General features: G+C 37.1%; 3 protein-coding genes across 7 annotated transcripts; 2 read left to right on the top strand and 1 right to left on the bottom strand.

The window, feature by feature from the left end:
* The first annotated feature begins 4,492 nt into the window (after positions 1-4,492).
* akap12a (A kinase (PRKA) anchor protein 12a) lies at positions 4,493-13,851 on the top strand. Of its 2 annotated transcripts, XM_083543868.1 has the most exons (4): positions 4,493-4,827; positions 6,733-6,832; positions 6,965-12,943; positions 13,051-13,184. In XM_083543868.1, the coding sequence occupies exons 1-3, from the start codon at positions 4,726-4,728 to the stop codon at positions 12,913-12,915; spliced, it is 6,153 nt and encodes a 2,050-aa protein (XP_083399994.1). In that variant the 5' UTR covers positions 4,493-4,725; the 3' UTR covers positions 12,916-12,943; positions 13,051-13,184. The 2 variants fall into 2 exon arrangements, with proteins under 2 accessions (XP_083399994.1, XP_083399993.1); XM_083543867.1 differs by having other exon boundaries at positions 6,965-13,851.
* A 1,333-nt stretch (positions 13,852-15,184) lies between these two features.
* rmnd1 (required for meiotic nuclear division 1 homolog) lies at positions 15,185-22,343 on the bottom strand. Its single transcript, XM_083543873.1, has 12 exons — positions 22,162-22,343; positions 21,350-21,803; positions 21,053-21,161; positions 20,837-20,912; positions 20,526-20,565; positions 20,291-20,391; positions 20,080-20,186; positions 19,902-19,966; positions 19,605-19,681; positions 19,408-19,528; positions 18,842-18,958; positions 15,185-15,559 (listed from the first exon to the last, which is right to left on the bottom strand). The coding sequence occupies exons 2-12, from the start codon at positions 21,791-21,793 to the stop codon at positions 15,527-15,529; spliced, it is 1,290 nt and encodes a 429-aa protein (XP_083399999.1). The 5' UTR covers positions 21,794-21,803; positions 22,162-22,343; the 3' UTR covers positions 15,185-15,526.
* Positions 22,344-22,421: 78 nt separating this feature from the next.
* On the top strand, positions 22,422-27,897 carry ccdc170 (coiled-coil domain containing 170). 4 transcript variants are annotated; one of them, XM_083543869.1, is made up of 11 exons: positions 22,422-22,535; positions 23,934-24,066; positions 24,155-24,411; positions 24,497-24,641; positions 24,721-24,906; positions 25,013-25,330; positions 25,449-25,628; positions 25,792-25,965; positions 26,053-26,295; positions 27,175-27,390; positions 27,501-27,897. In XM_083543869.1, exons 2-11 carry the CDS (start codon positions 23,956-23,958, stop codon positions 27,762-27,764), a joined length of 2,094 nt encoding a protein of 697 aa, XP_083399995.1. In that variant the 5' UTR covers positions 22,422-22,535; positions 23,934-23,955; the 3' UTR covers positions 27,765-27,897. The 4 variants fall into 4 exon arrangements, with proteins under 4 accessions (XP_083399995.1, XP_083399996.1, XP_083399997.1 ...); XM_083543870.1 differs by lacking the exon at positions 22,422-22,535 and adding an exon at positions 23,445-23,540; XM_083543871.1 differs by lacking the exon at positions 22,422-22,535 and adding an exon at positions 23,493-23,537.
* The last annotated feature ends 24 nt before the right edge of the window (positions 27,898-27,921 follow it).

Here is a 27,921-nt window from a genome sequence, read left to right as displayed (position 1 = left end):
CCCTTTTAGGGCAAATTAATATCAGATGGTTCAATCCAAACTAATGGCCTATATAAAGGTGTCCCACAAGAAACATCTCATGATGGGTAAAAGCAAAGAGCCCTCTCAAGAGCTTTGCAGCTGTATTGTTGCAAATCATACTAATTGCATTGGTTACAGAAGGATTTCTAAACTTCTGAATGTTCCAGTGAGCACTATTAGGGCCATAATACAGAAGTGGAAAGAACATTTCACCATAACCCAGCCCTTAAACAGGTGCTCCTCGAAAGATTTCTGACAGAGGAGTAAAAATAATATCAGAAGAGTTGTCCAAGAGCCAAGGACCACTTGTGGAAAGCTTCAGAAAGACCTGGAATTAGCAGGTAATTGTTTCACAAAAAAAAAAAAACCAATACATAATACAGTGAACCGCCATGGCCTGTCTGTACACTCACCACGCAAGACTCCACTGCTGAAGAGAAAAACATGTTAAAGCGCGTTTAAAGTTTGCTACACAACATTTGTACAAGCCTGTGAAATACTGGGAGAATATAATCTGGTCAGATGAGACCAAAATTTAACTCTTTAAATGCCAAAATACACACCATGTTTGGAGGACAAATGGCACTACACATCATCATGGTTTGGGGCTGTGTTTAGCATACAATACTGGCAAACTTCATATAATTGAAGAAAGTATGAATAGAAAAATTTACAGAGACATTTTTGATAAATACCTGCTGCCATCTACCAGCATGATGTAGATAAAACAAGGGTGAAAATTTCAGCCAGACAATGATCCCAAACACACAGCCAAGGAAAATGGTTAATTGGTTTCAGAGAAAGAAATTAAACCTGCTAGAATGGTCCAGTTGATCACCTAACTTGAATCCAATTAAAAATCAATAGAAAGAACTAAAGATCAGAGTTCATAGAAGAGAAAACAGACCCTTGAAGATTTGATTAGTTGTTACCTATGTCATGTCAATAGCACCTTATAAATATATTTAGTGAAAAGAATTTACGTGTTCGAAACTTATTTTCTGATAGAACCCTCTTCTCCACCCACTCCACCATGCTTGCACTCTTTTCTTCACTTCTCTAACACACTCTCCATTACTGTGCACTGTTGACCTGAGGTCAAAGCTAACATAATTAAGAGCTCTTCTCAACCTGCTCTCTTCTACCAACACAAATCATAATATCATCCGCAAACAACATAGTCAACAGAGACTCCTGTTTAAACTCATCCATCAACCTGTCCATCACCCCTGCAAACAGGAAAGGGCTCAAAGTCGATCCTTGATGCAGTCCAACCTTCACCTTGAACCAGTCTGTCGTTCCTACTGCACACTTCACTGCTGTCACACTGTCCTGCACATGTCCTGTCCTGCACCACCCTCGCATACTTCTTTAACTACTCTTTTCCATAACTTTATGGTGTGACTGATCAACTTTATTCCCCTGTATTTACTGCAAGTCTGCACATCTCCCTTATTCTTAAAAATTGGCACTAGCACACTCTTTCTCCATTCCTCAGGAATCCTTTTACCTTCTTGTTGAACAATCTGGTTAAAAACTCCACTGTCATCTCTCCTAATCATCTCCACGCTTCTACCGGTATGTCATCTGGTCCAACCAACTTTCCACTCTTCATCCTCTTAATTGCTGCTCTCACTTCCTCCTTACTAATCCTATCCACTTCCTGCTTCACTATCTCCACATCATCCAACCTTCTCTCACTCCCATTTTCCTCATTCATCAGCTGCTCTAAATACTCTCGTCACCTTCTCAAAACACTCTCCTCACTAGTCAAAACATTTCCATCTCCATCATTTATTACTTCAACTTGCAGCATATCCTTCCCAGCTCGGTCCCTCTGCCTGGCCAATCGGTATAAATTCTTTCCAACTTCTCATACAGCTCCTCATATGCCGTTTCCCTCTTCACCTGCTGCCGCATCCTCTTGTACCCCTGCCTACTTTTGATATCACTTTGTCGATCCCAATTCTGTTTTGTGAACCTCTTTCCCCTTATGCTCTTCTGCACTTCCTCATTCCACCACCAGGTCTCTTTGTCTTCTTTTCTATTTCCAGATGTCACACCAAGTACCTTTCTAGCTGTCTCCCTTATCACTTCTGCAGTAGGTTCCCAATCATCCAGCACCTCTTCACCACTGCCGAGCCCCTGTCTGATTTCTTCCCTGAACCTTACACTAAAGTCTTCCTCTTTCAGTTTCCACCATCTTATTCTTTTTTCAGTCCTCCCTCTCATCCTCTTCTTCTTCACCCCCAAAACCATCCGATGCTGTCTAGCTACACTGTCCCCTGCAAACACCTTACAGTCTCCAATCTCCAAAGTCCACCTGTGTGCACCTTCCTCCACTCTTATACGTCACCCTATGCTCCTCCTTCTTCTTAAAATAAGTGTTCACCACTGCCATTTCCATCCTTTTAGCAAAATCCACCACCATCTGCCCTTCCACATTCCTCTCCTTAAGGCCATACCTACCCTTCACCTCCTCATCACCTCTGTTCCTTTTACCTTCATGCCCATTAAAGTCTGCTCCAATCACTAATCTTTCTTTCCTTGGTACACCTTCTACCACTTCATCTCAGTCACTCCAGAATCTTTCCTTCTCCTCCATCTCGCAACCCACTTGTGGAGCATAGGCACTGATGACATTTATCATCCCCCCTTCAACTTCCAACTTCACGTTTATCACTCAATCAGAAACTCTCTTCACCTCCACTACACTCTTACTGTACTCTTCCTTCAGAATCACCCCTACACCATTTCTCTTTCTATCCATACCATGGTAGAACATTTTAAACCCCGCTCCAATGTTCCTGGCCTTACTCCCTTTCCTCTTGGTCTCCTGAACACACAACATATCTACCTTTCTCCTCTCCATTATATCGGCTGACTCTCTCTCTTTACCAGTCATAGTACCCACATTTAAAGTACCAACCCTAACCTCCACTCTCATACACTTCTCCTTTCCCTGCTGTCTCTGTAGAAGTCTTCATCCTCTCCTTCTGCTCCTTCAGCCAACAGTAGCCCAATTTCCACCGGTACCCTGTTGGCTAATAATACCTGTGGCGGTCGTTGGTAACCCGGTCCTCGACAAATCCGGTATGTAATTCTGATTTGGGATCCGCATATTTGATTTGGCACTAGTTTTATGCTGGATGCCCTTCCTAACGCAACCCACCCCATTTATCCAGGCTTGGGACCGGCACAAAGAGTGCACTGGCTTGTGCAACCCTAATGGCTGGGTTCATTCACTGACCATAAACTAATCTTGCTAAAATTAGATTCTGTCTTATATATACATTTGCTTCAAATACAGCAGCTCCTGAAAGAAAGAAAAGCTGTTAAATGTAATGATTGTATGCATTAGAATCTATTAGCTATATCCATAGGACATAGAGTTTTAGTTGTATTTACAAGAAAATTTTAGCTTGTTCCAGATTTTACATTATTATACAAACAAAATAATTATATTACAAATCAGTAGACAGATTAATGGTGTAATCCTAAAATCAACAAACAGAGGTTGTCTACAGAGGGTTTGTAGTGAAGTTTGGAGAAAACATCAGCTGGTTTGTATTAGCCAACCTGTGACCTGATTCAATTAACTGCTCTCAGTCACTTCACATGGGAACCTGTATGGCAACGCCACTGTTTTTCCTATTGATTTTTTTAAATCATCCATCCAGAGTGGTTCCTTTTGTATGACCTTTATATGCTTTATGTTGTCCTTTTCTAGTTATATAAATGTATACAGCTGTATACAGCTTTTTTCAGTAGTCATAATATGGAAGTGAATAATGGTTTTTAATGTCATTGATATCATTATTGGTATTTGATCTAATAAAATACTCTACTACAACACAATGTTGAGTGGTCTTGACCACATAACAAAAATAACAGAAGTATCTACACTAGCATTCTTAATGCCTTTTGAGAGGAAATAACTATAGAATTTTCAAAGAATTAAGACCCGAGAAAAGGCTAGAAGAGCAGTTTACCAAGCTCGTGATGCCTGGTTCACAAGGCCAAGTAATCTAAAAATTAAATTAAATGAATACCATCCATCCAGAGTATCACTTGATCTTAATTCACTGTGTCTGTTTCATACCATTTTTTTTTAACATGGTGTTCATCTTGCCAAAACCTTAGTTGTTTTTCTTAAACAGCAGGAGAACACAAAATCATCACACCAACACTGAATCTTTTACTATCATATGTGAAAACAAATCTCATTGTGTACTCATTGTGTAAGTCTGATCTAAACAATGACATTATTAATAATGTAAAGTTATCGTGAGGTTTCTGTGTGATGATGATAATAATAATAATAATAATAATAATAATAATAATAATAATTATTATTATTATTATTATTATTATTATTATTATTATTATTAATAATAAAATTAATAATAAGAAGAAATAAATGTGTTTGGTAGTATACTAGTGTAGATGTGCAGATGTAGATGTGCTAACCGGGTACACAGCAGCAGAAGTTTGATGCAGTGAGCTCTCTGTCTCTCAGTGCTGGAGTATTGAGGCGTGCCGCTGCTCTGTGCATGTGATGGCGAGAGGAGGTTCTGCTTCTAAAAAGCCTTCACAGTGGCACAGCTGCATTACTTGTAAGTCGGACTGAGCTGGGAAAGCTTAGTCAGCGACCTACAGGATATTTCTTGCCGGTGAAATCGTGTCCAAGGACAGGAGTGGATCATGGGAGCGACATTATCCGCGCAGCAAGACAGCAAATGTGAGGAGGACGAGGAGCAATATCCCGGACAGGATGAAGCGCTGGAGGACAGCGAGGAAGACAAGGTAAACATCAAGCTGGGTTATTGGAGCCTTTTACAATCCAGGAAAAGTGAAAGTACATTTAAAGGAGTGTACGACAAGGAAATAATAATAATAATAATAATAATAATAATAATTGTGTGTGTAATAGTGAAACTGCAGAGAACTTTTAGTGTGTTTTGCTGCTGCACTGCAGTGGACAGTGTTATGATGATGCTAGTAGCTCACTGTAAGCTAATCTAGTGACAGTGCTGCATAATAAAACTTCATTGCGTAGTTTGCTTTCAAATTAAGACTTAAAACTTGAAATTACAAAGATCTCCTGGGTGAATAAACGCACCTACTGATTGATAGCTTGTCTTTTAATCTTAACTTTGCAGCAACATTTCACTCTTGTTACTTTTACCACAATGTGGCATTGTGTAGTAGAAAATAATGTTTCTCAATAAAACATCATTCTTTTTGTATCAACAAATATACACAATATGCACATGTATTCGTTGTATTTATGTATTTAGATGGATAGTCTATATTCTCTATGTATTTGTGAGTATGTGCAGACAGACCTATTAAATGCAGTGCTTTATTTCGGGCACTAGATATATAGAATTGCTTCCAGCTGCAATCCAAATAGCATCTGCATCGATTTCCATGGTATACATGAATTCTGCCATAGCAGAACAGGATATGTGAGACAATAGGTGGCTATCTTAGACTTTAGAAATATGAACTACTTTAGTGTAAACTAACATCTTAATGAAATATCATACCAACTGTATTATTCAAAGTAATGTGATACTGCTAATAAATTGTAAAACAACTAAATATGAACATGTGCTGCTATGAAACAATTCAGTATTATTTTAGTTATTTATTTATATATTTGGCTATGTGTAATAATTGTACTGTTTCTCTTCTTGAAAATAGTTGAATATATTTATTCCCAGACATAAATGAAAAATCCATACCAGCAAGATCAAAATAAGAAATCTTATGTGTTATAGTGGAAAGGATTATGTCACTCTAATTTTAGAGCTATAAAATATTTATACAGATGATAAAGTACATATATTTGGGTTTGCTATTTGTTTGTACTGTACATCTTTTGCAGAAAATCCCCAAAACCTGATCAATCAATACATCACTAATCTCTTGTTTTCTGCCATGATAATGGCTGATATTATTAACTTCTACTTCCTGACATATGTTAAAGGCTGCAGTGAAAAAAAAACAAAGAAACAAAAATGGTAATTTATTCCACTACTTCTTCGATTTAGTGAGCAACAGTGCTAATATGGGGCTGGACTTATTTCATTTGTTATAAAGCCTCACTATGATTTTTGATCACTGGATAATTGTTTGTTACAGATAAGACATTTTGCGTTTTGTTCTGACCCCCATGTTAGAATTGAAGCTTACCTCTCTAGCAGGATAATGACTTCAGAACACTGCCTAAATAGCCTTATGATGTATTCACTGTATAATTAACTGTAATTTGTTTAAATAAACGTAATTATTTACTTTACTTTTACTTAACATTTAGGGTTACACTCCTATACATTCACCTACAGACATCTACAAAGGCAGATTCAGCTCTTTACTAAAGTCAGAACCAGATACCAATTAGTGGCAATTGAAAAATTAGAGCTGGAGTGTAAAGTTCTACCAGTTTGTTTGTGATATTTTGCCCAAAATTGACCAGGATGAGTTAGTTTAATGGTCAGTAAACCAGATCTTATTTTGTTTACTTGAACTGAATTAAGTAAATGGAATTCACAGCCCTTTGTTTCATATCTAATGTTTCTAGTAGATAAAACATAAATGCTTTTACTTTTAAAGGCAACGGGAAAGGTTGTCCTTTTAAAGCAGCTTTTACTATTACTGTAATAATTTTTGTTCAGTTCAATCCTTGCTTTACCTTTTACCTAGTTGCTGCAGAACAATGGGCAATTCTCAAGCCAGAGTGAAAAAACTGAAAACCTGACAGATGAGATGAATAGTCAGTCTGAGGGGAGGGACCTTCTAGATGGTGAGGAGATTCTTTACCAATAATTTTCATTAAAAAAAGCAGGTATACGTTTTTTGTAAAGGACTATAGTCACAGTCCGTAGTGAACTATATATCTGAATTTAACCTCAATTAACACTTTATATAATTGCAGTGGGATCTGGATTTGTGACCTTAAAAGAAGATCCTTCAGATACAACCCACAGTTCTCAAGAAGATGTCTCTCAATCGAGCACCAACAACATTAGCGAACAAATGAATAATACAGATGACATGATAGCAAAAGAGGAGAATGAGGCCAACAACAAACAAAATGACACTGAAATTGGCTTCAAAAAAATCTTCAGATTTGGTGGATTAAAATTCACTCTAAAAAAAGACAAGGTTGATGCAGATGAGCCAATCAAAATTGAGGAGGACATAAATGCTGCAAGCCCATCAGAGGACTCTTGGGACACTACAGATGTGAATGCTGCCAGCAAAACTGAGCAGGATACAGAAGTGATAATGAATGAAAGAATGGGAGGTGATACACACGCTGAGTCTCCTAAAACATACAATAAAAGTGCAATAGGTAAAATTTCATCACATATTGAACACCAGGAAGAAGCCTCTCCTGATAAAAAAAACATGGAGGATGTTCCAAAAAGCCCTGAACCTGAGGAACTAATGTCCCCAATTAAGCGATTTTTCTCACAAGGACTTTTGTCTAGCTTGAAAAAGAAGAAAAAAGAGGGAGAAAAACCAAAAGAGAACAAAGAAGAACTCAAAAGTCTGGACAAAATAGTTGAAAAAGAAACAACAAAAGATGACACTACATGTACATGCCTTGATGTCTCTAGTAGTATATTTGACCAAGATAAAGATATACAACTCTATAAGAAAGATGAGTGCAAACCTACAGCTGAAAGAGATATAATGAATTCAGTTGAACAAGATAAAGTGCAAGCAAGTCCATTCAAGAGGCTTTTTAGGAAACTTTCCACAAGGCGACAGAGCGACACAAAACCTGTGGACATAAATTTACCTGACCCTGGAAAAAATAGCAATGAAAATCCTCAATTATCCACAGAATGTATTAAGTCTGAAAAGGAGCAAGAAACAATGGTGGTTGTAACACAGCCTTCTGGTGAGATGGTAGACATGAGCCATGAAGAGTCAAAAAAAAAGTCGGACTCAACTGTTTCCTGGGAAAACCTGATATGTGTCAGGTCTGGCAAAGCAAGATCCAGGAAAACATCTGACTCTGAGAATGAAACTCAAGATAAAGGAGAGGTGTTCAAAAGAACAACCGAATCACCAATTGAAAGTTCCACTGAAGCTGATCATCTTACATCATCCAATGAACAAGGTGGAAGTCCTGAAGAAGACGACAGTGGATCTACATGGAAGTCTTTTAAAAAACTTGTTACACCAAAGAGGAAGAGCAGAATGGAAGAAAGTGGTTCAGTTGAGCAAATCCAGTCAGATACCGAGATAGCTAAAGATGAATCTTCATGTTCCTTAAGGAAACTTATTTCAGGGCGTAAAAAAATTAAGGCTGATGGTCAGCTAGAAACCATGTCATCTGATGAAGGCAGTAAAGAAACAGAAATTATCATCATTGAGGATGATGAAACGCCAGGGGTTGTACCTCTGTCTGAATATGAAATTGTTGACCCTGAAAACCTGAATGTCATAACTGATGGACAAATTAAAGGTAAAAAAGACAAAGAGATGCAGCCTGCAAAGGAAGAGGACAAACCTAAACAAATACAGATTTTATACAATGATGGTGTAATGTCAGGTGTACCTATTCCTACAGAGTGTATGGAAGAATTGACAGAATTTTTAAGCAAACATCAGCAACTTAGTGACATTCCAGAGGAAGGAATTGTTGAGGAAAGTGTTGCAACTCCTCTATCCTTTGTTGAGTGGATAACTCAAGATGACACTATAGATGATGATATAGTAGATATGACAGCTGATGCAGTCACTGCTCCTGAACCTGCATCTGAATGCAATGAGGAAGAATCTACTGAAATGGTGTCAGCTGTTTCCCAACTATCAGAGTCCCCTAAAACATCAGGAAATGTAACACCAGTATCACCTGTAAATGATATGAGAGAATCAGACTTGGAAGTTATGGAATCCATCAGCATGGTTCCAGTTGTTCTGTCGATTACTACAAAAGACAAAGTCCCTGAGGCTCCGGCAGTGTCAGTTTCTCAATTTATTCTAGAGTCAACGACAACAACTGAAACAAAAGTATTAGTAACCCATAAAAAAGAGGAAGCTACATCCATCTGCATAGGCATTGTTTCTCAAGAAATTAGAGCTACTGAAGTTGTTCTTCCTTTGCCCATTGTTGAAGGAATATCAGAAATAACTCATGCAGTACCAACAGAAATTGTCTCTGTGGATTTGGTCGAAGAATCTGAAGCAGCAGGAACAGCAACTGACAATGTCTATAAAGCTGAAATCAAAGAAATTAGAACGATGTTAAATGAAGCTCTTTTACATGTTGAGGAAAGTGTAGTTCTCTCTGAAACTGCAAGTAAATCAAACCAAACAGTTATAATGGTTAAAAACATTGAGGAAGAAGTTTCTCCCGTGATACAGATGGAAGATGTGGTAGACAATTCAACTGAATTTTTTTTTGGAATTCATGGATTTGCACCAGTTCATTCTGTAGTGCAAGGTGGATCTCAGCTTCTTGAGGAGCAGATTATTGCACTGAATATTAACAGGCCTGAAACTGAGGGCCCACTTCAGTCAGCATTAGAAGAACCTGTACATAAATATCTGACAGAAAACACTAAAACACCTGTTGAAGCTGAAAAAGAGCACAGATTTCCAGATGTTGAATCATCAACTGTTGATGTTGAGCAACTTACTGTGGCTACAGTTGTTACACACAATGTAGATTCAGTACCTGACAGTTCTTTAAATGGAGCTTCAAAAATCATAGAGACTATAGTTCAAGATACTGAACTAGCTAAGCCTGTAATGTACAGTGTTGTAGCCTCAACGTCAAACACTGATATGTATCAAGCTTCAGAAATAATAGAGATGACTAAAGTTCTGGTATCAGATGTGAAATGTGTCGAGACTACAATGCCATTTCGTGAGGTTACTCCTATGTCAGATTCTATTAAGACAGAAACGGAATTGAAGAATGAAGTTCAAAAGAAAATTGACTCTCCTCTGCAAAATGCTGAGACAGAACTTGCACTTGGCACCACATTAGATTCAGCAGATGCCCTTGAACATAGAGGGAAAATTGGAGATGAAGAAAAACTAACAATAGAACATACATTTGCAGAAACAACTAAGGACATTGCGGATGAAAAGATTGCTCTCAACCTCAAAGCAGAGAACCTGTCAGAAATCATAGATAAACCAACAAAAGAAAGAGAAGGTAAAGAATGTGATTTGAACACATTTGTCATCGAAAGAACCTTACCAGTAGCAATTCCTTATGAAGACAATGCCGTTAAAGTGCCAGAGGACATGTCAAAAAAACATAGAGAAACAGTCCTTGGAGAAAATTTCGAAAGCGAACAAACCACAGGTGATGAAATATGCATGCTCACGTCTAATACAGCTGAGACAGAAGAGATCATGAAGCCACCTGTCATCTCTGAGCATCCAAGAGTCTATGAAGAAGTGCCAGAGGATGGAATCAAACAAAAAACAACACACAATTTAGAGCCAGTTTCCCAACCAACATTATCCAAAGTAATTGCATATGCACTAACTACAGCTTTATCTCCAGAGTCAAGAAAAGAAATTTCAGCAAAAACAGACACATTAAAAACATCTTGCATGAATAATGAATCTGACAAACTTTTAAAGGATGAGAAAGAACAAACTGAAACAGCAAAGCCTAAAGTTAATTTTAAATTTCTGACAAAAAATGAAACTCTAGACATAGTTAAACCATTCCTTGAACTGCGTCAACTTGATACAGATCAGCCACAAACAGAAAGTTTTAAAACATATGAAGAAAATAATCAAGCAGCTTCACTTAAAATGGCTGAAACGACGTCAGAAGTAGGAATTAAACATGATGAAGAAACAGGAGTGGATTTTAATATATCTGACCAACCAACAACACCTCTACAGTGCCTTAAACAAATTAACAGTGTAAATTCATTAGAAGAAGTTACAAAAACTGACAAGCTTTTAGTAGAGAAGCAAAACGATAACACAACAGCTAAGCCTAACATTACTAAGGGGATCATTACAGAACAGCAAGAAGCTGTAGAGAAATATCCTGAAGTTAAGCTTCAATTAAACGCTGAACAGACACAAAAAGAAGTGCTATCCTTAAAGCCAGGAGAGAGTCAAGTGACTGAGTCCAGTCATGAACCCTACAAGGAAAACCAAGTAACTAGTTCTGCTGAAATAACTGCAACTATTTCATCAGTTAAATATGAAGGAACAGAAGAGGAATGTAAAGTATATGGCCAAAAAGTAGAATCTGGACTGTCTTTTAAGGATGTAGATGCAGTACTAGTTAATACAATGGAAAATGTAACTGAAATACCTCTTAAAGATGAATCCCAAGACGACTTCGTTCAATATGAATCTCAAGGGTCTGAGCATGTAATAGAGGTAAAAACTGCTTACCACGAATCTGTTGGAGTTGGAGAACATGAGGTTGAATTGACAGTGGGCTATGAACAGGACATTGTCTCTCCAGATGTGGCTGAACAAGAAGTAATATCGGAAATAGGCATTGCAAATGCAACTGAAAAGGATACAGAACTAATAGCAGCGTCGAATCTGAAAGACGAAACAACCATGAACCTTTCCGAAGCACAAGCCGGGGTCACACCCAAGACAGTGGTAGAATCACCACTTGTGACTGCAAATGACCCTGAGTCTGAAATGCTAATACAATCAGAAATCCTGGAGGTGACAGAATCAAAGGCAGATATAATTTTAATATCAGAAACACCAGTAGAAACATGTGTAGTTGATTCATTGGTATATGAGCTTGAAGTTAAAACACAGGTGATAACATCAACAGAAAGAAATTCTACCCAATCTCTTGCTTTGACATCAGAAATAAACCATTTTCAGTCAGATTTAAAATCATTAAATACACCAGATGTTTCCACTGCCACCACACTACGAGAATCTCCCATAGTCTCTGAAATACAGACAGAAGAATCTTTAGCATCTTTAACAGCAGCACCTTCTCCAGTATTAAAGGAGGTAGCAGAAAAGGGGGGCATACATATCAACAGACCAGTTACAGTTGAGGTGACTAAACCAAAATTAGAAATGATTATGGTAACTGAGGCAATATCACACACATCTCCAATATCAGCACTGGAAGAACAAACTATCAAGACTTCAGCTATTAAAACAGAATCCTTAGTAAGAAGGTTGAAGGTGGAAAAGAATGTCAACATGCAAGGCTTGGTTGTGACATCCATAAAGCAAACAGGACTTGAGACACCAGATGCAGTTGATATTTATGCGTTAAAGATACCTAGGGCAGAAGAAACAAGCGTAGGAACACCGGATGTGACTGAACAGATTATAAGAGCACCAGTTCTGACATCAGTGATGGAAAACATGGAGTCAACAGTATTTTCATCAACCGATGAAGTACCAAAAGTAGTTTCTTGCATTAAACAGGCAACAGCATCAGTGACTGCAGGGGTCCAAACACCAACAATGGTTCTAAAAGAGTTTCAAATATTGACTGTTCTCCCTGTGGTAGAAACACAGGCCGTTAACAGTGCAGAAAACCAAGTGGATTTGTCAGTCGCTAAAACAGAAGATAATGAAAGACACTGTGATGCACATGATGAAGTTGCAGTTAACGTTGACATTAGACAACCGCTACACACTGAGTCTGAATCCAAAGTAACAGAAATAACTAAACAGGTCATTCAGGATATACAAAATACTGCAAATCCTAAAGAAGACTCTAAAAGCCCTGAAAAAAGGAGTGGAAAATTGCATGAGGTTTCTTTATCCACTGTGGAAACTGCTGAATCCTCACCAGGACCAGATGAGGATGTATGGGAGGATGCTTTTGACTATATTAGTGATTATCAGAGTTCCAGTACTAAAACAAGAGGTGGTCTGCAAGATACTGTTTGACCATGTACCATGGCAACAAGTGAAGCCTGTAAGTGGTCAAACTGAACACAATGTACTGAGTACTAAAAAACAAACATCAATAACCCCTAAATCAGCTTTATTTGGATAATACAATACCAAATCTTTTTATTATAGGTTTGAATGAATGCCACTGAAGAAGAAAGAGTCTACTATCAGTCTTACAGCATCAAAGGCTGCGGATTGTTCCTCTCAGCATGAATGTTTGACTAAGCAATGTGTATAAGCAATAATGCAGTACAGAAAAGACAAATTAGGGTGAAATTAGCCATTTTCTATAGCCATAATCATGCAACTCATAATATGTATTTAATTTGTGCCTTTTGGCTACCTGATATATAAACGCCCAACCTCAAAATTAAAGGTAGATCAAGTATAAAGGTAGCCGTATCATGCTGCAGCATAACAGCATCATGAATTTGTGGATTAGCTATACCTTGCTTTTAATTCACTTATATTCTATAATCATATTTGAATAAAACGAAAATGTCACCAAAGACCCATTTACAATTGTACATAATCTTCCTGGCCTACATATTACCAGAGATACCAGAGACCAGTAAGCATTGGTTAAAAACTGCTTGAGACTAACATTAATGATTATTAATTATTTAACATAATACATTTCTTGAATGATTTAACTTTAAATGTCTGTACTTTTCTTTCTAAAACCTGAGATCTTACCAAATACATGATTCAGAATCTTCTCAAAAAATGTCACTACTCATAAATATGATATAGTTTTGACTATTATTCATTATTATTCAAATGAACATACATTTCTGGACAGTATTAACCTAATCCAAGTAGTACGTTTTTTTTTTTTTTTTTAAGTTACAATAAACCTTTAATTAGCAAGATATTTATGAATTAACCACATTATATTTATTTTATTTAAATAAAATAATCTTTTACAATTCATGTTCTGTGATTTTATTAATTTTGAGTAAAATGACTGTGTAATAAAAAGAATGAAAAAGCATATTTGTCCACATACTGACAAATTCTTTATAAACAAAGAGCAAAATCAAGATCCACTCAGAACCATGTTTATAACATTAACATTATACAGACTATTGAAAGATCTTTTTTTGCTCTATTGGAACATTTATATTAACATATTTTTATTTAAAAGGTAGCTCATGTATTGTAATCAACAATTAATATTTAAATATGATCAGCAAACACAATGAAACATACATTCAGTTCAAGTGCTATGTAGTAACCACTATGGAAATGGTCTTTGTTCCACTAATGGGAACAGCTTCAGTAACTGAGGTGTTTTTGGCAGGGACCTGACAAGTTATCTTGCACAGGGGGCAAACCTCAGAGTGGCTGCAAAATGCAATGCTCATGCACTGCATTCTAGACAGGAAAAGTGCCTCTTCTCTGCCACATAGCATCATGCCCTGTTTGTTTACTATTGTGACCCTGGATTTAGGCAGACACTGAGCGGCCTGATAAGCTTGGCAAGAGGTCATACCATGAGCACTGGGCTTTTCCACAGGGATGTGCTGTGTATATGCTCCCACCACTGGCTATTCAGAAACAAAGTACACACATGTTGGACATCGAAATTTTTTTCTTTATTGCACCATTCTGTGTAAACAGTATAGGGACTGCTGTATGTGAAAATCCTAGGAGATCATTTTATTAATGAATAATCATTTCAATATTTTAATAACTACATGAATCAGTATGTTTAGAAGTGTTCCTAATAAGATGCTCAGTAAGTGTATATCTACCAGTTAACTACTGAAATGTCAATAAATAGCAGGAGATTTCTCTAAATACATGCAGTATGAGCTGGCCATTCAGCTGGTCATGGTGGCCAAGTCCAGCCATCCAGACCAGCTTCTATATAGATTACGGTGTCCCTTGTGTCTTTGCTTCCTGCCAGATAAACAGATCTGAGAATCATACTGTATGGTAGCAGTCTGCTCTTGTGCAGCAGCCTAAAAGACAACAGTTTTGCATAACAGGACTGGGCACTGTTTTGTCTTTTTAATATATAATCACCTATAAAAATGTTTTGTATTCATGCTTACAAAAGAATAAATAAAGGTTTAGTTCCACCCAACAGAGTTTTAGGCTGATGGTATTCTAAGTTAGCAACCTAATTAACCAGAGTTGACTTTTTTGTATGTCACTTTGGATAAGGGCGTCTGCTGTAAATGTAAAGGTAAGATTCCATATATTTCTATTTAAAAATAGCAGAACAAGGTGTAAAATAACGCCTCGTACAGTGATGTCAGTTGCCCCATCTTTATTGAATTTACAGCATTTTGGGTAAAAATAAATACATTTGCTATTACAATAATTCTTTTTTGATGCAGACAGACATACTTATGTAACAGTATACATACTGTTGTTTTGACAATAAATCCAAGTCTTTCTAAATAGTTGTGCAATGAATTTTATTTATATAATGGAAACTTACAGCACAATACAGCACTATAGCAAGCATCTGACCGGTCTACTGATTAAAGGTTACAAAAGACGCAGTCAAACTGTTTAAAGACTGAAATACTTTGGAACATGGTTGTCTGATTGCACAGTAGCAGTGATATCCTCCTCAAAGACTTCTGTCTCCTCAGAAGAGCACACGAGCAAGTTCAAACATCACCTTCAGATTGGAAAAAAATAGAAAAATATTTATCTTTAGATGAATGTAGCCATTTAGCTGTAACTTTTATTTTTATCAGATTATAGGTGAACAAAATAAAAACAATATATTATAATAAATAAATGTATTAGTGGTCACAATTTACAGTTCGGTACAATTTCGGTTAAATAAATGGAAAATGTAATTTAATTGTTTACATTTTTAGACAATTTTGGGTAATACAGACATGTGTGTGCGAATTTAATATAAAATTTTCTAAAGATAGGATCTACTCAACTGTACTTATTTTAGCATACTTTAACAAATGTATTAATACTTTTCATCCTTCAATTATTCACTCCCTCGATATGTGGAATTGCCAGGATTTTCTTCTTTTAAAAGAAATTCTTGAAGCTGGACATAAAATATAGCCGCAAGCCAATTCCTAGTTAGCGGCTAACGCTAGCACTATGGATTCTTTAGCGCTTTCAAGAATGCGCAAAACAAATCTTATTTCCGGTATGGAGTGAGTAGCCACAGTGACACTGTGCTAACTCTAGTTTCTTTTTTTTCTTTTTTTTTTATTCCCTGGCACTGTTGTGTATGTTTTCAAGTTTAATAATATTTTTAAAAATGCAATCAAAGTGAGAGGCGGAGACTAAACAAACTGGTTCGCCATGTTCTGCACATAAATTAGATTGCATTCAGTTGTGTAATCACTTGTGTAATGAACTGGAAGAAGAATTTGGTACGAATATGTGTACTGTTACACCCCTAATATATATATATATATATATATATATATATATATATATATATATATATATATATATATATATATATATATATATATATACACACACACATATATACATATACACATACATACATACATACATACATACAGTGAGGAAAATAAGTATTTGAACACCCTGCTATTTTGCACTGTGAGAGACATAATCTAAAAAAAAAAAAAAAAATCCAGAAATCACAATGTATGATTTTTAAACTATTTATTTGTATGATACAGCTGCAAATAAGTATTTGAACACCTGAGAAAGTCAATGTTAATATTTGGTACAGTAGCCTTTGTTTGCAATTACAGAGGTCAAACGTTTCCTGTAGTTTTTCACCAGGTTTGCACACACTGCAGGAGGGATTTTGGCCCACTCCTCCACCTAGATCTTCTCTAGATCAGTCAGGTTTCTGGCCTGTCGCTGAGAAACATGGAGTTTAAACTCCCTCCAAAGATTCTCTATTGGGGTTTGGTCTGGAGACTGGCTAGGCCATGCCAGAACCTTGATATGCTTCTTACAGAGCCACTCCTTGGTTATCCTGGCTGTGTGCTTCAGGTCATTGTCATGTTGGAAGACCCAGCCTCGACCCACCTTCAATGCTCTAACTGAGGAAAGGAGGTTGTTCCCCAAAATCTCGCAATACATGGCCCTGGTCATCCTCTCCTTAATACAGTGCAGTCGCCCTGTCCCATGTGCAGAAAAACACCCCCAAAGCATGATGCTACCACCCCCATGCTTCACAGTAGGGATGGTGTTCTTGGGATGGTACTCATCATTCTTCTTCCTCCAAACACGTTTAGTGGAATTATGACCCAAAAGTTCTATTTTGGTCTCATCTGACCACATGATTTTCTCCCATGACTCCTCTGGATCATCCAAATGGTCATTGGCAAACTTAAGACGTGCCTGGACATGTGCTGGTTTAAGCAGGGGAACCTTCCGTGCCATGCATGATTTCAAACCATGACGTCTTAGTGTATTACCAACAGTAACCTTGGAAACGGTGGTCCCAGCTCTTTTCAGGTCATTGACCAGCTCCTCCCGTGTAGTTCTGGGCTGATTTCACACCTTCCTTTAGGATCATTGAGACCCCACGAGGTGAGATCTTGCATGGAGCCCCAGTCCGAGGGAGATTGACAGTCATGTTTAGCTTCTTCCATTTTCTAATGATTGCTCCAACAGTGGACCTTTTTTCACCAAGCTGCTTGGCAATTTCCCCGTAGCCCTTTCCAGCCTTGTGGAGGTGTACAATTTTGTCTCTAGTGTCTTTGGACAGCTCTTTGGTCTTGGCCATGTTAGTAGTTGGATTCTTACTGATTGTATGGGGTGGACAGGTGTCTTTATGCAGCTAACAACCTCAAACAGGTGCATCTAATTTAGGATAATAAATGTAGTGGAGGTGGACATTTTAAAGGCAGACTAACAGGTCTTTGAGGGTCAGAATTCTAGCTGATAGACAGGTGTTCAAATACTTATTTGCAGCTGTATTATATACATTTTTAGATTATGTCTCTAACAGTGGACATGCACATACGATGACAATTTCATGACCCCTCCATGATTTCTAAGTGGGAGAACTTGCAAAATAGCAGGGTGTTCAAATACTTATTTTCCTCACTGTATATGTGTGTGTATATATATATATATATATATATATATATATATATATATATATATATATATATATATATATATATATATATATATATATATATATATATATATATAATGTGATATGATCTTCATCTAAGTCAAGAGTATTGAGAAATATAATGTGCATAAGAAATTCTATTCTTTCATGTCTTTATTAAGAACAACCATAATAACCTCATAGTGCTAGTGAAAAAAGTATGTGAACCTATTAGTTAATGACCTCAAAAAAGCTAACTGGAGTCAGGTGTTAGCATACCTGGAGTGTTGTTAAGAAAATGAGTTAGGACTGATAAATACCACTCAAACTTTTTAAGTTTGCTCCACACAAAAAAAATTATGCTTATGTGAGCCTTGCCAAAAAGATATATATATATATATATATATATATATATATATATATATATATATATATATATATATATATATATATATATATAAACATTATACAAAAAAATTAATAAAAAATTTATACATATAATAATGTCTTTTATAAAAGGATGAGATTGTGTGCTTAACTCATGCTATAAGACACATTTGCATTTTCTTATCAAACGATGTCACTAGCGGGTGCACTGAAACTAAAGGTGAGTGGAACAAGGTGAGCATTTTAATGTGCAACAATGATTAAATGGTTTATGATTTAAATGTGTTACAATTAGTTTTTATAATGATTTTTAACAGAGATTTGATTATCTTGAATTCCTTTTGCAATTTTTGCAACCTTCTATTTGTACAGTATTTTATTGTATTTTAATTAAATGTCATATTTATTAAGAGTAACAGCTATTCATGCTGCAAACATTCACAGTATTTGATATCAGTGAATTTGAAAGCAGCAAACACATAAACTGACCTCAATAGTGATCAGGATTACAATCATCCACTCCAATCGGAGACTGTGCTTCTCACTAAGATGATTCCTCATCAGGTCTGTCAGTTCCGTGCAGTGCTGCAGCTTTTCATTCACAACCTGCACAACACCAAATGCATGAGAACCAGCACCATTTTCTACAAGCCAACTATAGAATTAAAGAACACAGCTATCACAGTGTTGACTTAGATGTTGTTTGTGGTAAGTATCCTATAAAAAAAGATTCATCTACAGTCACATTTTACCTTTAAACCTGGCAAAGACAAACAGGTTTGTGCCCACAATCTTTATGTGCATATTGAAATTCCACAAGCCCTGAATGTCTAGCCTCAAAACAATTTCAAAACATTCATGATCCACTATTTTACAGTGGATATTTGTGCACCCTGTTTATTCATATATTTAGGTGATCCACACAAAAAAACTATAAATAGAAAAATGCATAATTTGAAACATGGAAATAGATGAAATTGCAGAAACAGAATGTAGTCTTTAATATTTTGAGTACAAAACAAAGACTGATGATGTGATGGATTTCATATTTTTACCTTGACCCTACGGTTAATACTGAGAAACAGACATGTCTTGTCATACAGTTGCTCCAGGTCCTCTCTGTCCCAGTAGAAATCAGGAGTGATGAGCAGATCTGAACTCAGATTAATGCAATGCCTATACAACAACATCATTAAAATATGAACTGGAGATTTGATATTAAGGTTTTGTTATTTTAAAGCTGGTTTCTCACCTCAGAGCAAAGAGTTCTCCTATTTTCTGCAAGACCTCTGCCCTGGACAGTTTGACTGACTTCCCAGACTTGAGTGTCTGTTTGAAGAGTATATAAATGAATTATGTTTATACATTAAAGTATTATTCTTTAGAATAACTGATATCCAATAGATTTCATATGTGCCATTTCATGCTAAGTAAAATCCAAAACAAAACTGTTCGATTTCATAGATAAATGCTTCTCTTTATCATATAGTTACATGCAGCGCTTCAGAGGTTGTTATGTATAAAATGTACACTAAATAAGTAGAACTACCTCTGGAATTGGCTGAATAGATTCAACAAAGTTATCCAGAGAGATCTCCCATATCGCCAGCTTAACTGTGATAAAATCAGTTTGAATTAAAAACGTATGAATAAAAGACTAATGTTTAAAAAAAGAAATCTTCCAAGACATGTATAATAATGCAGCAATAAATCTCCATCCAGCCCACCTGATAGAGACAGGGCATTAGAAAATGCAAATTTCTCCAGAAGAACTTGCTCATAGTCCATGTCACTATTGAATATGAAGTTTCCTCGATGGAGCTTTGTGCTTCCTCTATGTAACCAAAAACAAAAACATATGTCCCATTAGACACTGCAAAAATACTATATGCAATACTACAGATAAATGTATGGAATTTTTGTGACATCATGACATACTCTTCAATTGAGTAATTAATTTCTTCATTTTCCCAGTGGACCAAAGCCACCTCATAGGGCTGAATCTCATGTTGCTCCAATATCCGCATGACTTTCTTTATCTGTAAATCAAAGTCATAAGAATACAAAAACAGCTAGCAAAAATATACAAGCAAAAGAGTGCTTTTGAGCTTTATTTCATGTGTTCAATTTGAATTCAAACCAATCTAAAAGAGACAGGAAAGCTTTTACTCACAGTTTTGTCATCAACATTCCAGAAAACCACTGAGCCTTCCCTATTGAGAAAAAGCTCTTTTTAGCAGTACCTCAACTGAGTGCCCAAGTTTATCTTTTTATTAAGCCAGTGTGTCTTCTGACTTTCATTTCAACCAAGCAAAAGTCATACCTGATATATCAAACTTTTGAATCAGGTGCCACTCCTGCTTGACTTAAATGAAAAACCAGAAGCCAGACCAAACTTTTGCAGATAAAACAGGACACCCATAGTTTAGATTTGAAATATAAGCAAAGAGCAGTAATGTAAAGAGAACAAGCATTTCAGCTCACCTGAAGAAAAACATCATAGCATTGTCATCTGGCTTTGATGCAATTTCTGTCCCAATCACCAGAACATTAGCTGCATCTAAACACAACAATATAATAACCTATATCAGTCATGTTTATGCATTATGCAGTAAAACCACTGACTATAACATTACTATTAAATCAGTTAACCATCCAAAGATAAATAGAAGAAGCAAGTGATGCTAGACTTCAACCTACCCCTGGGTAAGTCTCTTATTTCAAAAAAGCCATTAGCTATTAGGTCATGACAGAGAGTAGGCAGGTGGTACTGTTCAGCAGTTGCATAGGCGACACATTGCATCATATCCTGTTGAGAAGAAATGATGGTAGCCAATGCATTATTAGTTTTTATTATTATTATTATTATTATTATTATTATTATTATTATTATTATTCATTAGGAATTTCAGCCATTTAAATGTGTAAGTGGTAAAATGGGACAGAGGAAAGTTTTTCTAAATGGGAACTCAAAATGTATTTTCACTATTGACTTGCCTCTTCTGGGGCTGGCAGATTGGCTCTGGACGGCTGCTTCGTCCTTGGTCCCTTTAATGTCTTTTTTCCAGGCATGCCCGCTTGCTTCAGCACAGATTTGGTGGTTCCACTGGTAGACTGAAATGTTCTATGTACGCTCCATGTTTTGATTGTTGTGCCATAACTCGTGTTAAAAAAATATGGGAGTCTGTTAAAGGCTCTGTTATGCAGTCCAGATGACCAGGCATCACTGAGTGTGGTGGTGTGATTGCTCTTGCATTGTGTGTGAAGTTTGTGTGATGAGGTGCTGCCGGACAGCACTCGTGGTAGATTGCACCTGAGCCCAGAACCAGGACATTTCTCCAGTTCAAATGCTGTTCCAGAGACTACTCTGGAGTAGAGTGTCCTCTCCAAAGGCTGATGCAGTCTTCCCCATATTAAAGCAGTCAGAGACCTAGCCAGCATAACTACCTACCTGTGTACAGAGAAGATACAGATAGTGATTGCACCATTAATCGGTTTACCATTATCTACGAGTTTACAAGTTGGATCGGTAGATTCATTAAAAGCTAGTGTTCTTCAGCACATTGACCTTGATAGCAATCAGCAATTGAGCTAGCTCTATAAAGGCCTTTATGATGATATGACTAGCAGTAAATTATGTTCAACTATATCTCTTTTTTTTTTGCATTAATTTTGCACGTTGATCTAGAAAAAAAGTAATGTTAGTTGACTAGATCGTGTACTTTGACAGTCCTGGACTCGTTGTAGCTAGCACACGTTACACTACTCTGTACAATAATACACTAAAACCTCTTTAATTCAGTACATACCTAGTGCGATCTTGAAGAAGACACAACAATATAACTGTCATATCTGAATTTTTCTAACGAGCCGATTCCTTTGTGCACAATTTACACAATTCTGGTATGTTACATGATCTTCATGTCGTACAAATGAATGGAAGTGGCACTTCCGGGGTTGGTGACCTCACGTAATACGTTACACCACGTTCAGTGCTCATGAGCCCCGCCCATTAAAGAGGCTGCGCCACAAACACAGGCACTCAGCTTTAATACAAAGAGGGGGTTTGAACTTCTTTCATTACAGCTCAGTGAAAATCTTTTTTTTGACCTTCCCATCAGTAAGCCAGAGCCTTAACCACTACCCCAAGGGCCTTGCTCAAGGGCCAAAGAGTTGCAGCCTGGTATATTATTATTATTATTATTATTATTATTATTATTATTATTATTGACACCCTAGTACTCCATGCAGGGGAAAGGTGTAAGAATAGTAATGAGGAAATCAATAACTGACATTAGAAACTCTCTGATTAAAGCAGTGTCTCTTGTAGTTAATTAAATAACGCATAAGTTCATTCATTAAAAAAAAATCAATTTTAAGCAAATTAATTATCAGTCATTATTAATAACAGAGTAACCAACAAGATCAATTTTGCATTTGTTATTTTTATTGGAGCATCATAAATTGCAGTTAGAGATTATTTGTGGGAGAGAAGAGCGTTTATTGGAGGCCTCTGCTTTGTTACTTTTGCATAGGAAGCACGTGTCTCATTTCTTTTAAAGAATCGGTTTCAGGAAGCACCTGTATGTTTTTAATATACAAAAACACAAACTAGTACCAGTCTGTGGTCATGTTCATCCACATCTTAAAACGTTAGAAAATAGACTGCAGATGGATTTGTAGAAAGGTTTGAGATTACTGAATGTCTTGGAAGTGCAGTGCTTCAGCATTAATGATGAATCTTTAAATCCAATTAATCATGTTAGGAAATGTGTTCTTTTGTTTTCTGTCCTAGTGGAAAATATGGAAGTCTTATGAAGCCCGTTTCCGCCACATAAAAAAAATGCTTAATAGCGACTCTATTTTATATTATTCCGACTATTTCTTTCCCAATTTCTACTTTATTTCTAAAAATTCTGTTATTTTCTAACAGCTAGGAGGGAGCTTGAACCATCTCATTTTCATTATTTAGAAAAAAACTCGGAATTCCGAGAAATAAAGTCGCAATTATGCAAACTTTCTTTAATGCGTCGGAAACATATTTATAGTGTTCTGTCAGAAGCAGCAGCGCCCCCTAACGGTGACTTTAAAGTTTGGTCTGTTGCTTAGAAACATAAAGCAAAACATTGCGGGTTTTATGCTCAGGTCGAGAGGGGAAACGGCGTGAAAGTGCGCAGAGAAAAAGGTGGTGAGAATAAAAATCTAACTAATATGTACTATTTCCCTGTCAATAAATAGATGAGAAACTTAAGCTGGGACATTTTAATTCATCTTATTTTACAAACGGTAAACATTATATTGTGAATATTATATTTGATATATTTTCTGAAATCAGTATCCATTTTGCCATGATTACTTTTTAGTAATCAGCATTTTATCTACTACACATCTTTTAAAAAGTGTAGCTTTAAAAAACGTCGGTGCAATACATTTTCTTATAGGGCTCACTCTTGGGGGATTATTATAATATTATCATTAGAAGAAGAATCGGAGCTTCTGCTCTTGTAATCATGCTCACTTTAATGAGTTTTAAATAAAGCAGAGAACCACAAAGTTAATCTATACTCAATATCATTAACAGGTAAGCAACGTTTATCATTGTAATGGAGGATTCAGTAATACAGCAGCACCTACACCACTACAAACAGGCCACAGAGTCTGCCCGAGAGGATCTAGCAGCCCTCCAGGCCAAATATCAAAGTCTCAACTTACAGGTATTATGTCTTCAATGTGTCTTCAAAATGTCTATTTTAATTACATCCATCATATTCAATATCAATACTGTATATTTGATCTTGTTAGCTGGTGGATTGCCGGTCCAAGCTTTCCTCTCAAAGGACTACTGTGAAAGACCTGAAAGAGGAAAGTGACAGGTACAAGGAGACCGAAGCCAGACAGGCATCTCTTATCAGTTCCCTCAGGGAGAGCATTTACAACACAGAACAAGAGATGATCTCGATTGTCTCATCTAAAAAAATAACGGATGTGAAATTACAAGAGCTTACCAAAGAAAATGAAGATTTGAAAAAAAGAGTATTGCAGCAGGAGATTCAGTCAAAGTGAGATCTGGTTATTCGTTGTTGTATCTACATTCCTTTATGTACATGAAAAAAATCTGTATACAGTTTAAGTGTTGCTTTCTAGGCAGTATATCAAAGAATGGAAGAAGACAAAGCAAGAGACTGCCAATTTGCAGAGGAAATGTGAAGATTTTTTATCCAGACTAGCCAGCAAGCTTTCTGTTAATTTAGCTGAAAATGATAAACCCATGGATACAATTCTGTCTTCGGTGAGTTCATGAAGAGCTCTTCATTCAACATTAATTTAAAGTCTCTATGTTGCTTACAGTTTGTTTGGTTCATGTTTAGGTGGAACTGTGCTGCAAAGAGAGAGATAGACAGAAGGCTCAGTTATGTGCCCTAGAGGAGAGCATGAAATCCCATGAGGTGGAGAGCAAAGCCAGCAGAGAAACATTGAGAAGATTGGTTGCTGATGTGGACCATGAACAAAACGTCTCAGCCCTCCGAGCAAGTGACCTGAACTCTGCTAGACAGGTATATATTTATTTGCACATATGTGACATTTGACAGGGTTTAAACAATACAAATAATGCTTGTTTAAGTGGCATGTTATTTTCCTGCACTGTGCATTGTCTCTCAGGAACTTCATGCCATATTGCTAAAGAAACAGAGCTTGGAAGTAGACAATAAAAGTCTGAGAAACAAGCTGCAAGAAAATGAACTTGCCCTGGTTGCTGCCAGGGAGGGGTGGAACACTTATGAGACACGGTCTCAGGATCTGGAACAAAAACTCCTCAGGCGCCAGAATGAAGCACAGGCACTACACAGTCGCATGGAGTCCTTTCTCAAAGAAGTGCAAGTTCTGCTTGGAAATGAGCCAGACACTTCTTTGCCTAAAGAAGAACATATTCTGGAGAGACTCGTTGAAGTTTGCAGAAGCGAGAAAAGCAGCACTGAGGTAGACAGAGAAGAAGTTTCCAGTGACATACTCTTTTGGCATAGGGTATATTTATTAAATGTTTTAACTTCACTGTGGTATTCTTTTCACATTGTAATACTGTTTGCCTATACTATAGACTGCTGCTGGGATGGAGGCCAGACTGGCTAAAGTGTTACAGGAACTTGACAGGCAATCAGAGCTGCACAGAGCAGCAGAACAGAAGGTTCATCAGCTCCAGAAAAAGATGCAAACAATGGAGTTAGAGCTGTTAACTGCAGAAGTGAGCAAAGATGAGGACAGTCATGAAAAACAAATAGTAAGCACTCAAAGACGGAAAATTTCCAACACTCTGCATCCTAACACATTAGTAGCGGTACATTTTAAATAATGGGCTGTCTTTACATTTTGATACAAGTAAAAAATTAAAAAATTAAAAATTAATAGTTCCCTACAGAATGTGGTCTACTTTTCTCTTGCAGTACTTAAAGTTCCTGGAGGATCTTTCAGAGAAATTGAAAATTGAGCACATAGCTGCAGATCTGGGTTTTGACATGCGACTTGAGGCCATACTGACCCGTGCAGAACAACTGACCAGACAGGAGGGAACAGCGCTAGTGCAAAACAAAACTCTAGTTTACAGTCTTCAGAAAAAGGTTTGAAAGTGCGAGTTACATCTACAAAAACATTTGACATTGATTGAAAAAAAATTAAGAATGTACTAAAGAATGTTTTGGGTACAGCTGAAGGAGCAGAAACAGCGCCTAGAGAGTAAGGAATTGCACATGGATCTGCTACGGAGGAAGGTGGCCCACCTGGATGAAGAGAAAAGAAGTCTTTCAGCTTTGGCCATAGAGAGGGATGATACTGCACTAGCCAGCAAGAAGCTGCAAAAAAAGGTGGCAAGGCTTCAGACTGAGCTTAATTCTATGCGGCTTTCCACCACTGACCTGAAGGCCCAGCTTTCTCACACCAATGAGCTCAAGGTAGAGGGGAAGAGAGTTCTTACTCATATGCCAACCAGAGACAGACTTCCCTAACCATATTTAAGTGGTAATAAACTATGATTGAATTAACTAAGAATAAAAAATTGTGTATATTAATGAACATAATTTAAGGTTGAACATAATCAGTGCCAAATGAAATGAAACGACTCTCAAAGAGTTTTCTTTGACACATTAATTAAATCTTTCTATACTTCTTCAGACATAAGGTCTATACTGGGGTGCAACTGCACATTTACCAGAGGTAAATATAGGAATAAATACACTACATGGAAAGCCTCCTTGAGTGATGCCCATATGCACTGCATATACTACATACCCCAATTTTGCACCTCTGGGATTATGAGGAGGTGGTAGCTCAGTGTCTCTGGGTTACTTATTAAAGGGTTGGGGTTCAAGCTCCAGTATCACCAAGCTGCCACTCTTGGGGTCCTTGAACAAGGCCTTTAACCCACTGTGCTCCAGGGGTGTTATAATATGGCTGACGTGGTGCTTTGACCCCAGCTTCCCAACATTGCTGAGATATGCGAAGATATAATTTTACTTTGCTGTTAAGCACATGTAACAAGTACAAAGGCACCTCTTTTTTACAGCATGTTTTCTTTATAGTGCAGCAACATTCACCCTATCATATAGAGATTGTGGGTTCCAGTTCCATCAATGCCACAGACATGGAATCCAAGAGAGCAGAATTTGAAGACAATCACAGTAATCCTAGCATGTGACATTATTATCCCATGTTGGTGGTTAAAGTATGGGAGACCTGACTGGTGGGTGGGAATTGGCCAAGGGTAAAATAAAAGGAAAATAAAGTAAAATCACTTACAATACCTTAGGCATTGCTTTGTTTGATACAATAAGATCAGAGTGATGGAACAGAACAGAACCATTGAAGATCAGACTAAAAGTCTGGGAAAACTGGAGAAGAACAAGGTGAAAGTGGAGAAGAGACTTGCAACAGTGAAGACAGAGCTTCAGAATCAGGAGCACAGAGCCAGGGATGAACTAGAGCAAACACAGAGACTGCTCCACAGCCAGGCCGGTGCCATTGCAGAACTCACCCATAGAGAGAAGAAGGTAGTGGATAGTAACTATTACTTAAAAAGTCTGAATGATTCTGCCTTTTGTATAAACTCAAATGTATGTTAAATGTGTCCTAACCTCACTTGCCTCATATTGTGTTACAGCTGCTGGATTTTTGTACTGTCATCGCTCAGATGTTAGGGGTAAATATGCCAGCCTCTGTTCCCAGCTGTGAGGTTATCAAGAGGCTCGAGGTTCTCATTAATTCAGGTCACCACTTTTCCCTCACCAAACAATGTGGAGTGCCACATCATCAGCGCCACTTGGTGCTGATCCCAGATACATCTGCAAGCTCTGTCATTACAGCTGGCTCTCTAGGGCCTGAAGGACAAATGCAGCCTCCACTGAACACTAAAACGGCAACCTGAGCAGCAGTGCAGCCATCATGTATAGTTTTTACAAGACACTGCATTAGGTATTATTTTAAAACACATGTAATTAATAAGCAGGTCAAATATGGGGCACACTGTGAATGAATAAATTCAGATTATTTTAATAAAACTATATGCTTTTTCCATTTAAATA

The sequence above is a fragment of the Silurus aristotelis genome (genome assembly GCF_946808225.1).
Source record: "Silurus aristotelis genome assembly, chromosome: 6".
Lineage (NCBI taxonomy): Eukaryota > Metazoa > Chordata > Actinopteri > Siluriformes > Siluridae > Silurus > Silurus aristotelis.
Note: the sequence above shows the minus strand (reverse complement) of the source record. Positions and strands in the feature narration are given on the sequence as shown.

Excerpts from the sequence above, each read along its gene's own strand:
- rmnd1 (XM_083543873.1), bottom strand. The coding sequence starts at position 21,793 with ATGCTGGCTAGGTCTCTGACTGCTTTAATATGGGGAAGACTGCATCAG. Across the intron at positions 20,913-21,052 it reads AATAAGAGACTTACCCAGGG|ATGCAGCTAATGTTCTGGTG; the intron begins GTAGGTTGAAGT and ends TGTTGTGTTTAG. Across the intron at positions 20,392-20,525 it reads GGAATGTTGATGACAAAACT|ATAAAGAAAGTCATGCGGAT; the intron begins GTGAGTAAAAGC and ends TTTGATTTACAG.
- ccdc170 (XM_083543869.1), top strand. The coding sequence starts at position 23,956 with ATGGAGGATTCAGTAATACAGCAGCACCTACACCACTACAAACAGGCC. Across the intron at positions 25,331-25,448 it reads GCGAGAAAAGCAGCACTGAG|ACTGCTGCTGGGATGGAGGC; the intron begins GTAGACAGAGAA and ends CCTATACTATAG. Across the intron at positions 27,391-27,500 it reads TCACCCATAGAGAGAAGAAG|CTGCTGGATTTTTGTACTGT; the intron begins GTAGTGGATAGT and ends ATTGTGTTACAG.
- akap12a (XM_083543867.1), top strand. The coding sequence starts at position 4,726 with ATGGGAGCGACATTATCCGCGCAGCAAGACAGCAAATGTGAGGAGGAC. Across the intron at positions 4,828-6,732 it reads AGGACAGCGAGGAAGACAAG|TTGCTGCAGAACAATGGGCA; the intron begins GTAAACATCAAG and ends CCTTTTACCTAG. Across the intron at positions 6,833-6,964 it reads GGGGAGGGACCTTCTAGATG|TGGGATCTGGATTTGTGACC; the intron begins GTGAGGAGATTC and ends ATATAATTGCAG.